General features: G+C 40.5%; 1 protein-coding gene across 2 annotated transcripts in view; it reads right to left on the bottom strand.

Annotated features, from left to right (window-relative positions):
- Nucleotides 1-11,493, bottom strand: part of LOC145469389 (myosin-IIIb-like) — a 41,994-nt gene that overhangs the window by 1,927 nt on the left and 28,574 nt on the right. For both annotated transcript variants that reach the window (XM_081453092.1, XM_081453093.1), the window contains exons 32-49: nucleotides 11,113-11,153; nucleotides 10,030-10,223; nucleotides 9,245-9,325; nucleotides 8,680-8,775; nucleotides 8,180-8,260; nucleotides 7,375-7,449; nucleotides 6,585-6,620; nucleotides 6,288-6,379; nucleotides 5,849-5,899; nucleotides 5,167-5,200; nucleotides 4,455-4,576; nucleotides 4,096-4,176; nucleotides 3,420-3,549; nucleotides 3,031-3,091; nucleotides 2,401-2,449; nucleotides 1,895-1,922; nucleotides 1,604-1,727; nucleotides 418-670 (exon numbers count right to left, since the gene is read on the bottom strand). In XM_081453092.1, the coding sequence (XP_081309218.1) occupies nucleotides 418-670; nucleotides 1,604-1,727; nucleotides 1,895-1,922; nucleotides 2,401-2,449; nucleotides 3,031-3,091; nucleotides 3,420-3,549; nucleotides 4,096-4,176; nucleotides 4,455-4,576; nucleotides 5,167-5,200; nucleotides 5,849-5,899; nucleotides 6,288-6,379; nucleotides 6,585-6,620; nucleotides 7,375-7,449; nucleotides 8,180-8,260; nucleotides 8,680-8,775; nucleotides 9,245-9,325; nucleotides 10,030-10,223; nucleotides 11,113-11,153 (1,629 nt within the window). The remainder of the gene's footprint in view (nucleotides 1-417; nucleotides 671-1,603; nucleotides 1,728-1,894; nucleotides 1,923-2,400; nucleotides 2,450-3,030; nucleotides 3,092-3,419; nucleotides 3,550-4,095; nucleotides 4,177-4,454; nucleotides 4,577-5,166; nucleotides 5,201-5,848; nucleotides 5,900-6,287; nucleotides 6,380-6,584; nucleotides 6,621-7,374; nucleotides 7,450-8,179; nucleotides 8,261-8,679; nucleotides 8,776-9,244; nucleotides 9,326-10,029; nucleotides 10,224-11,112; nucleotides 11,154-11,493) is intronic.

Raw genomic sequence — 11,493 nt, 5'->3', positions numbered from 1 at the left:
AAAGAAAATAAAGAGAAGACTGAGGTTTATTTTTCTCTAAGAGGGCACGGCAACGAATCCTGCAATCTGATTGGTCCTTAGCGCTGTCCGCATTTTCCTATCTCTGACCAAGGTCACGGTAACGCGCGCGCGATGTGTGTGTGGGAAAAGGTCAATAATTTTAAAAGTGATATGAGAGAGAAGAATAAAATAAATAAGTTATTTACAGGCTTAGGGTCGGTCTGTGCAGTGAAAAACTGTGACATCGTGTGTGACATCCATGACAACATTAAGTGTCAGGCTTTAAAGCTCTGTTGTCCAAAGGATAACAAAATTCCAAAACCGTAACGATCCAAAGAGCTGTTAGCCCAAACGTACGGCGAGCCGTTGTTTTCCGAGTTGTTCGAGAGACAATTAGATAGAATCTATTTTCCTTACCAATTCTTGGACGGGCTCAGAAGATGAGCGTGGTCTTTCCTGTTGAGCCAGAGCAAGCCTGACTAGATCTGCTTGATTTCGAGGCTCCTTTGGTTTCGGTTTTTCACGAACAGGTTTTTCTTGTAAAACAGGTGGTGATGCTGGCTTCTTGGGGGGTTCCTGTGGCGCTGGTTTTGGTTTCCATTCATTGGTCTTTGTCCTTCTCACGACAGGTTTTGGTTCTGGTGGTTTTGCTTGATTCTCAAAGAAATTTCTGTACAAAAATCAGGCATAATCATAAACAACACCTGCTCAAAGTACTGCTCAATAGCTTTCATTTGAATGGCCACACACTACTGAGGATTTCATCTACAGATCTTAAAGTTAGAACCACCTTGCACAGCATAACAAACAGTACCACATGAAAGTACTGCTCAATAGCTTTCATTTGAATGGCCACACACTACTGAGGTTTCATCCACAGACCTTAAAGGTAGAACCACCTTGCACAGCATAATAAACAGTACCACATGAAAGTACTGCTCAATAGCTTTCATTTGAATGGCCACACACTACTGAGGATTTCATTCACAGATCTTACAGTTAGAACCACCTTGCACAGCATAATAAACAGTACCACATGAAAGTACTGCTCAATAGCTTTCATTTGAATGGCCACACACTACTGAGGATTTCATCCACAGATCTTTAAGTTAGAACCACCTTGCACAGCATAATAAACAGTACCACATGAAAGTACTGCTCAATAGCTTTCATTTGAATGGCCACACACTACTGAGGATTTCATCCACAGATCTTTAAGTTAGAACCACCTTGCACAGCATAACAAACAGTACCACATGAAAGTACTGCTCAATAGCTTTCATTTGAATGGTCACACACTACTGACTAGGGCTTCATTCACAGACTTAAAAGTTAGAACCACCCTGTACAGCATAATAAACAGTACCACATGAAAGTATTGCTCAATAACTTTCATTTGAATGGTCACACACTAGTGACTAGGGTTTCATCCGCAGACTTAAAAGTTAGAACCACCTTGTATAGCATAATAAACAGTACCACATGAAAGTACTGCTCAATAGCTTTCATTTGAATGGTCACACACTAGGGTTTCATCCGCAGACTTTAAAGTTAGAACCACCTTGTACAGCATAATAATACACAGACATTTTGAATATCCTACCTGGCCTTTGCCACTACAGGTGTTGGTTTTGCCGTTTCTTTTGGAGGACTCTCTGTCCGCTCAGCAGTGTCAGAGGGTTTTCCTACAACAATAGACAGCATATTTCGGACACGGCGCTCTTGATCTGCAACAAAACAACAGCATGGATTGTTCGTACTGAAGATGATGAGCTTCATTCTAATTCTGAACGTTTAAGGTTGTACCCTTTACTAACTGGGGAGTCTTATTCAAAGGCGATTATCTTTCAACTTTAACCCGCTTTACACAGGTATTAAAATTAACCTGTTTTACCTTTAGATTCCTTTTTCAGCCTGTCATCCTGAAAAGACAAAGAAAAAAATTTATTTTCAACTGAATACAAGATTAACTTTCAACACAACGTATCATTTGTCGTGAAATGTCCAAATTATGGGTTTTATTTATTTTATTTTATTTTTGGAGAGCACTAACGACGACATACAATGCCCTCCCATTGTTTCTGTATGAGAGCTCGATCGTCGTCTTCCCAAATTAAGGTACAGTTTACACGATTTACAACCTTAATCCTGTGCGGAATAAGCTATCCGTTGTACAGAGGTTTCAAGAAAACCCTAAACTTAAGGTCACGACTAAAAGAACCCAGGCCATTGTAGAGAGCTGGCCAGTATGACGAGACAAACTTAGTCAACTGAATAATGGTTGAACAACTTGTTCAAATAAATTCATTTATCTAATGTCGTCCACGACAGTTCTGTTATGTCTTAAGTGTGTCTTCGAGGTAACGCCACATTCATTTAAATAACGGTAGCAAAACTCACCGCGAAATGTTTAAAGTACGTTTCATCTCCTGCAGACCAGATCTCTTTCCTGAAGAATGAAACAGTGACCTCAAAATCAGCTTATTACTTACGGTTAAAATGTCTAGTGTAGAATATTTGAGAAAAAAGGTGTTCTTTAAGTACAAAGTCATTGAAATACAAGAGAGGATCATGTGGTGGGTTCTCTCTTCAATAAACGTATCAGGGTCTCACAAGTTGTTTGCACAACCAATTACATTTGATGTATAGTGGTTAGGGACGGACCATTATTGCTTTGAGGGGCAGGAGTGGGGCGGGGGGTGGGCAATTTCCTGGTGCATGAATGCTTTTCTCATCTTTAGGTTGTGCATGATTTATTTTTGGTGGGCAAAAGCTTGTGTGAGAATTATATTTAAAGTCAAACACAAGACCTGGGTAGTGGAAAACACTGCTCGATTCTTCCCCCATGGCTCTCCTGGAACGATCTGTTTTTTTTCAGCAGTTTTTACTGCGCAGGAATATATTTGAAAATTACCGAACCTCCCTCCCCCCTCAAAAAAAAAACGGTCCGTCCCTTGGTTGAATCAGAAAGCACATCGGTAACAAGAGGAAAGAGACAGGCCGCTCTTATAACTAGAAATTTGTACAAACCTGTAACTACGGGTGCTTCGTGAGGAATCTTTGCTATGCATCTCCGCTAACACAAGTTCTCCTGTAAACATTTCCAGAGAGCAGCAAGTTACCAGTCAGAAAATCCGGCGACAATAAAAATTGCTACTGTTGTTGTTCGTACTTTCATTATTACTGGCAGAGGTCAAAATCAACATTAACTTGCTGGATTCAACAATGATCCAATCTCAGCTTAAAACACGCTCTCACACAAACTCCCCAAGCTTGGTTTCTATTCTCGCTGAGACTCTTATCAATCCTATTCAGTTTACACATTCTGTTCTGCTCTCCTCCTCTAATACTTTTGTTTTCATTTCAACCTTTTTAAAATAAATATTTCTACCAAGACTACTTAATAAACCGTAACTTACTTGGCCGCACTTCGAAGCTCCTTCGTTGTGGACTTCTGGGGACATTACTAGCAGGGGCTCTGTCGTGGTGTCGTCCACTTTGCGGTGGTCCCTTAGGAAGTACTTGTACTTTGACCGGTCTCGGCGGAGTCTAAACATGACCATCAGTGAATTTTAATACAATTTTCCGTCGTGGTTCACGTTCTCCAGACAACGCAGAATTAGGTCATTTCGCGTTGTTGTTTTACAGAGGACGGCAAAGAAATGTACCAAGAATTATAATGCACGTGCACAGCCATTGTATTGTTCATTTTAAAAACCTTTTGTTTAACGACGTATCCGTTGCCGTTGTCTTTGCGGTTTTCTTAAACTCCACAAAGTGCAAGACGAGCGTAAAATATTCATTCAAAGAAATCACAGTCATTGCGGGGGGATTTATGGAAGGGGGAAGAACAAATACTTTCTGCAATCCGAATCCAGTCTTCTAGCGACGGAACTAAATCTGGTTACAGGCTCAAGGTAAAAGCAATGGCGAAGAGAGTAGGATGCAGCTAAAACGAAAATTCTCAAAACGAACTCATCAGAAAGATGCGCAGCAAGTTTGAAAACAACGTTAAATCCAAATCAAAATAATAGGAATTATTAAAAGCAACATAAAGCTCTATTATTTATCGCTTGATATAAAAAAAAAACCTACCGGTGGACTGGGCGGTGGCTCGGAGTTGTAGTGTCGTTGTGTTTTGGTGTGTTCTAGCAGATTATTCCAGGACGAATTTACCTTGAAAATAGATAGCAACATCAATAGCACTGAAAAAGCTAAGGATCTCAATAGTAGTCTTTAGTACGAGACGAAATAAACAGTAGAAAAAGACAGAATGGCTAGCTGCTCCATGACAAGACGAATTCTCACTTGTAACGCAATCTTTCCTTCAAATGAAGAAAAGCTTGCTTGACGATAGCATACACGTCAAGTAAAGGTTTGCATGACGAGCCCACATGAAAGAGCGAGGGAAATTGCGTGACAAGCCAAAGAGAGCGTCGTCGTAAACTGCTGACCTGTTGTATAAAGAAGATCATCTGTGTCTCTTGCTGTGAGGCCAGCGCTTCTTCATCATCGTTTGTCAAACGTCCTACTCCAGAGGTTGACCAAAACTCTTCAGGATCTTTACGTCTTCCTTCTGTAGATAAGAAAAATGCCGGGAAAACCAAACAAAACCCTTGATTCCACAGTATCTACGTGTACAAAAATGAAATTTTGTCTCTTCTCGCTGCTCTGGAAAATGTATGAAGTCCTGTCCAAATGGAAAATGTTTGGCGATCAAACACGATCAATAAGTAATGTACTTTGTAAATAAGGTGTGAAATTCAAATTAAAAAAAACTGAGGGGAAAAAATAACACGATCCAATATTGTTTGTTGACCAGTCATTTTCCCGTTTGGACACCTTGTTTGGCCGTGTTGGATCGCGTTCAATAAAATTTGAACGAAGTCAAACATTTGATCAAACATTGTAAAACATTTTGTTCGTTCAGACGTGTTTGAAACGGCTTGGCCACTCAGTGCTGCATCAACATGTTTGGTCGCCAAACAATGTCTGATCGTGTTTGGTTGCCAAACATTTCCTTTTTGAACAGAGGTTAACACCATTGAGTTTTGTCAGCGAGCGCTAAAACACGCGCTTTCTCAGGAGCCGCGATCTCACTGGTCAGCAGCCTCTGTGTACACGACTGAAGATCGATTTAAACCATATTGGTCAAGGTGAACAAACCTTTGATCACGATAGCGCCCTTTTTGAGATCCACCTGCAATCAGACGAAAGCTTGTTTAGAACTAACATCGTAGTAACAGTACTGGTGGTAAATCTTAAAGCCCTTCTGTCTCTCCGTCGCGTGATCAGATATGTTGTTCTCATTAGGTTTACCTGGTTTCTGTTGAGAAACTAGCTGTTTATCACAAATATATATAAGGTATAACTCCACCTTTTCTCCACCCGCTAATACGGTATCATGGCAACGTTTTCGTCTGGTCTTTTGTTATCATAAGAACCTCGTTAGGGACGCACTATAATATTTTTTAGGGTGGGGCGTTGGGCAATTTTCTGGGGTATGATATGTTTTTCTCACCTTTAGGTTTCTGGTGGGTAATAGCTTGTGCAATAATTATTTTTCAAAGTCAAACACAGGACCTGGATGGTAGAAAGCACTTGCTGGATTTTTTATTCCCATGACTCCCCTTGCACGATTTCAGTTTTTTTCAGCAGTTTTTATTGTGCAGGAATTTTGGGGGGCATTGCCCAATCCATCCCTCCTTCCTCTCAAAAAATAATGGTCCGTCCCTCATAAGACCAAGCCTTTCACACAACCACATTTTCATGGCCCAAATTAAAAGTGGTGGGTGGTCGTATCAAGGATATTCAACTGTAAAAAGAAATACTAAATAAATTTTCGTACATTTTTGTGTCCCTTCTGAGCTCTTAGCAACACGTCTGATGAATCCTCGATCTGAAAAGAAAAATGGAAATACAGTGTATTCATATTTGCTAAAACTTTGATGAAATCGAGACAGATTTTGCAGAATTTCAAAGCAATTTTATTTGAGCCCAGTGTCGTGGGTGCTCCTTTATTCTACACGGGCGATTGCTAGTTGAAAATCGTTAAAACTAGCGCCCCATTTTATCAAAACCCACAACAAAGTCATAGACTTTTCGTTCCAGAATAGCTTGCGGTTATAGCCATACTCAATAAGTTTTAAGTACAAACGGAACATCCCTCAATAGCAGAGTACATTGACTGTAAAGTGTTCCTTATAGAAGGAAAAAAATATTCACCAAAAAAGTGAGTTCTGCTTGCTACAGGAAGCATTTTCAAACACGTTTATCAAAATTCTTACCTGCTGCAAGAAGTAAACCCTTTTGGTTTCCATTTTTGCTGCTATCGTTTTGAGCTTGGAAACATCCTTGCGGGCCTTGTAACCGCGATAATCTGAAAATAGAAAGAAAACTCAGTTTGCAGAAGCAACTGCAATTATTGAATGTCTGATCCATTGCCTGTAGGAGGAATTTGAATTTGTTGCACAAAAAAGAAAGAAAGTAACATGTGGCATGTGTGGAAGTAACAGCCGGTAAACTAGTCACATTGTAACAAATTTGTGCAAGATTTCCTAATGGTTTTCTACAATATTACTTACTGGACTGAATTTGAACTGCTGCTCTTACTTTGGCCCCTGTTGAAAAAAAAAATTCATACAATGCTTCACAGAATGCGAATTACAAACTCCACCAATGTTATAGTAGACAGCAGTCATTCAACAGCGCGTCCACGCGGGACGAGGTGGGGCGAGCAAACGAAACTAAGAGCTGACTTAGCAAAACCTCAGCTCCAGGCCCTCCCTATAGCCTCTCTAAGCAGCCCGTCTAAGTGCACCAAAGCCGAACACGAAAACCCCGAAAAACCAGCAGGTGTAAAAATTGAGGAAAGTGTCTCCCCGACCAAGGCAGTGGTGCCTCCCTTGGGGTTTTAGGATATCCTAATTAAACGTGGTGTACACAAAGATAGTAAATTACAGCGACGTCAAGAAATATGAACAATCGGAGAGTAACATTCGAGCATGACCAAGAAAAAGGAAAAAGGAGCTTTACAACTGTACACGGCGAAGGTTGACTGTAGAATGTCTTATCCTGCTAACGGCAACTAATTTCAAACTCTAATCCCGTTGAACACTACGCACCTCGAACCCGTTCCCAACCCTCTGCTCTGTGCCGGTAAAATGGTAATTTATGCTAATTTGGGATTACCACAAATTACATTTTGCGCTTTTCACAATGGTAAGGAGCGTGTGACGGTCCTATAAGAAGGTTTGCGTGACAAGCCATAAACACGTTTGCGCAGAGGCTGGGTTAAGCCCTTCCATGCAGAAACCATTTTGGATGAAGTGTTTTCTAAGCGTTGCTGTGACACCGAGAAATGTGACGTCTTACTTTGTTTCTCTTTCGCTCTCTTCTGTCTCCTTCTAATGACTGCCATATTTCTTCTTACACGGTAACCACGATAAGCTGTGACAGAAGACAAAATGAGTTCAGAAAAACGTATTCAAACTAGAAGAAGCCCGGTGCTTGACTAGACAAATGTCGGAAAACAACAAATTAGTTATTTTCCGACATGTTCTAGCCAAGCACCAGATCTTTTCTAGTTTATTTAAAGGTAGAAGCAAATGGAATGCGAAAGGAGATTACGAAACTTTACTACAAAACAATAAAATCACAAGATTTGAGATTTTACGCGATTTCCAATAGATTCACCACGACAGGTTTGTTAGCGCCCAGTTTGTGTACTGGTCAGTTTTACTGAAAAAAAATTAACTACAGCTTTATTTAGAAAAAGGATCCAAAATCCAACTTACTGCTTGTAAGAAACACCGTAACTTCCCAATATAAGCTTCACAAAGTTCTACAGTAAGCTCTGTGATAATAATGGCAGATGTTCTTGCGGCTTATCGCTAAGCTAAAGCAGTATCTGATCTGAAGCCACCTTTACACCATAATATCCATTTACCTAGCCTGTCCACAGACTCTCTGTTTTGTCTTGCGTCGAGATCGCAAGCAAAAGAATTAACCGCAGGGAATTTAAAAAAGACCAAACGCAAGGAGGTGGCCCTGGAGAACGACAAGAATTGCGCCCGCTTCCCCACCGCTCTCGCGCACTCGCATCGCTCGCGCGCGCGCATCACTCGCGACCTCGAAACTCGCAGAAAAAATGAATGTCTGTGGACAGACTTCTATTCACCTGCTTGAATTGTGGTCGCGCTCTTGTGTTTCAAACGACGCATGCGCTGGTAACGTCTCCTCACAAGATAACCACGTACAACTGTGAAGAGAAATAAATCCAAGTCTCGCTCGATGAACCTTTTCAGTCATAAGATCAAAATTGTAATTCTCCTTACAGGTCATCATACATTTATAGCAATGTGAGTTCTGAGAATTTGGTTTTTCATCAAGACAATAAAAGTTGATGATTTTTTTATTCTCTACTTGTAAGAGTATTGGTGATGTAAAGAGAAAGAATGGAAAAGATTTAAAAGAATTGTGAATCGTTTAGCTACATAAATAAAATAAAAAGTGCAAGCTAAACTTTTCAAGATGTGCCACGCGGAACAGCTCGTGTATAAGAACTGAAAAAAATTGGCCGGGTCATTGTAGAGAGGAATTCGTTATAATCTCTCAGAAGGAAGAACCTTTATGTAGCATTTATACTTTTCAGAAAAAACTGGGAAAGACTAATATTACCTGTTTGAATTTTGATGGCGCTCTTGAGTCGTTTTTCTTTCCTCTTCTTTTTCACTTCCTGTTGAAAACGCTTCCGGGCTAGGTAACCACGCGAATCTGCCACGAACCAGGCAAAGGAGAGTAAATAAGTTTACTGAGTGGAAGTGGAGCGCTTGGTTTATACTCTCGCCTTAAAAGTAAAATATTTCCCCAAAAATAGTAAAATTACAAGATTTTGCAGGATTTGCATGCAAGACAGTTTCTTTATTCCAACAACTTCTTTCCAGAGAGATCTTCTTTATTTTTCAAACATTTAACACCGAAAATCTCACTCTCAAACGTCAGTAGCCTCAAAGATTTCAGCAGTCTTGCTTATTTCATCAAGCTTTCTTTCCACTAGTAGTATCCATTAGTTTGTAGCTCATAACTGAAGTAGAAGGTAAGTCAAGATGCCACAGGCCCTCCCTTCATCGTGCACACGTTGGCTCACAGAAGCCTTTGATCAAAACGGTCCAAGAGAAACAGCAGCGGCATTTAACTTTCAATAATAATCTGTTATTCATAGGACCTTGGGTAATTTACTTACGTTTTTGAATGACGATTGCCGCTTGTTGCCTTTCTTGTTTCAGAATTGCGTACCGTCTTCGCACTAACCAGCCTCTTATAACTGCGGGAAAAGGAATAATTTTCTAGTAAACTATTCACTAAACGACAACAGAGATTGAAAGGGACCACAACTTCGACATCTATCGTGCGTCAGATTCTCGGCTTCAGGGGCCCAGGTCTGGGCCTGACTGGGTTCACTGTGTTGTGTTCTTGGATGAGACACTCAACTCTCACAGTGTCTCTCTCCAGCCAGGTGCATAAATGGATTAATGCTGGGGGTAACCCTGCGATGGATTAGCATCCCATCCCGGGAAGAGTAGAAACATTCCCAGGGATTCATGCCACAGAATTCAGAGCTCGCGCAGGTTGTTTCGATCCCCAGGTTAGGAACAAGTTTTACCTTAACTTTTCTTATTGGGAATAAAAATAATTAAATGGTTTGATTAGTAGAACTGTCTCAATCTCGACCGGTAGGCCGTTTCCGAGTTGCCTTGTGCCTCTCTGTGAAAAAAAGTCTTCGTGCAAAACCATTCATATCAAAATGTGTTCCCCCTACAAGTTCATTTTCATGCAAATCAAAATCATTTTCATATGAAAGGTTTTTTTTACGAGGACTCGCTTACAAACAAAGACACAAGGTAACCCAGAAATGGCCTATTATGAGATGAGGATAACTAACGATGGCGAAGAAGGAAAGTAATTTTAAAATAGCAGAGCTTGCTTTGTCACAAAAGTGACAAACACGAGCTTGTAACACAAACCAACCTGTCTGTAAAGTGACGACCTTTCTCCTGTGTATCTCAAGAAGTCTGGCGAGTTCCTCCACGTGGTAGTACTTGAGAAACACTTTGGTTCGACCAATGAGCCAGTTCTCTAGCTTACTTTTTGTTAAAATTTTACTACAGGTCGTGGCATCGCCAGGGATTTTCTTGTGAAGAGGGTAAGCGAGTATTTGGTACCTGAGGGAGCCAAGAAAGAAAACAAAAAGAGATTTAGACGAGAGTGAAAGAAGACACAAATAGAGAAGGAAACCTACAAAAACTGAGTTATGACAAATCGCTTCAGACATATTATGCAGCCGGCTTTTTCTTATTCTTCATCTGATTGCGGCGGTTTTCAACTGGGTGTCGTAAAACCAAAACCAAAGTTAACACTCCAGCAAATCACAAAGGACACAGATAATACAGTGAACCAATCAAAACTCGAAGTAATTACATGTAGCTGAAGAGAAGCGCGGGAAAACGCGTGCAAACGAGTCATGATTGGTTTTAGTTTTACTTCCGATTGGATGAAAAATTGGCGCGAGTTTTTTTAGCCAATCGTGTAGCGTAGTAAGTGCAAAACCAATTACTTCGCAACACTCAAATGAAAACCACTCTATATTGCTGCAGTAATTGGTTAAATACTGACAGACAGACACAACCAAAACAAAACAAACAGAAAAACAAAACCAACAAAAACAGCTCCTACAGTCTACATAACCCAGTGGGAAAGCCAGTATTTTTTTTTTTTCCCATCATCGAAAGGTTACACGCACTAGTTCGGATACAGGATTTTAGAGAAGGGGATTCAAGATACAGACCGGGCTGCGGGGGCCCTCAGAAGTGGGATTTCCGGCATTCTGGGGCCAAGTCAGCATGGTATAATGTCTCATTTTTTAAATTTAGGGGGTTCGACCGAACCCCCCCGACCCCCCCCCCCACCCCCTACATCTGCCCAGACCCTCAAATACCGTTGACGTAAGACCTTTCTTTGCTTATTGATTTGTAACTGCAAATAAGATATTTGTCCAATTTAGGAAACCATTCTTAAAAACTTAACCACCACATTCAGTTACAGTCAACTTACCTTTTCACAAATTCTGCAAACACAATTCTCTCCGAGTATCCCTAATACATTGAGCAACAAATAAAACTGAGCATTATGTTGTATAAGGTGATTCTAATGGATAAAACCCTAGTGTGTGACTATTCAAACGAAAGTTATTGAGCAGTACTTTCATGTGGTACTGTTTATTATGCTGTACAAGGTGGTTCTAACTTCTAAGTCTGTGGATAAAATCATGGTGTGAGACCACTCAAATGAAAGCTATTGAGCAGCACTTTCATATGGTTTTTCTGACGTTTAAGTTCGTGGACGGAACCCTAGTGTGTGACCATTCAAATTAAAGCTATTGAGCAGTACTTTCATGTGGTACTGTTTATTGTGCTGTACAAGGTGGTTCTAACT

This window comes from Orbicella franksi, chromosome 15 (assembly GCF_964199315.1).
Source record: "Orbicella franksi chromosome 15, jaOrbFran1.1, whole genome shotgun sequence".
NCBI classification, from domain to species: domain Eukaryota; kingdom Metazoa; phylum Cnidaria; class Anthozoa; order Scleractinia; family Merulinidae; genus Orbicella; species Orbicella franksi.
Note: the sequence above shows the minus strand (reverse complement) of the source record. Positions and strands in the feature narration are given on the sequence as shown.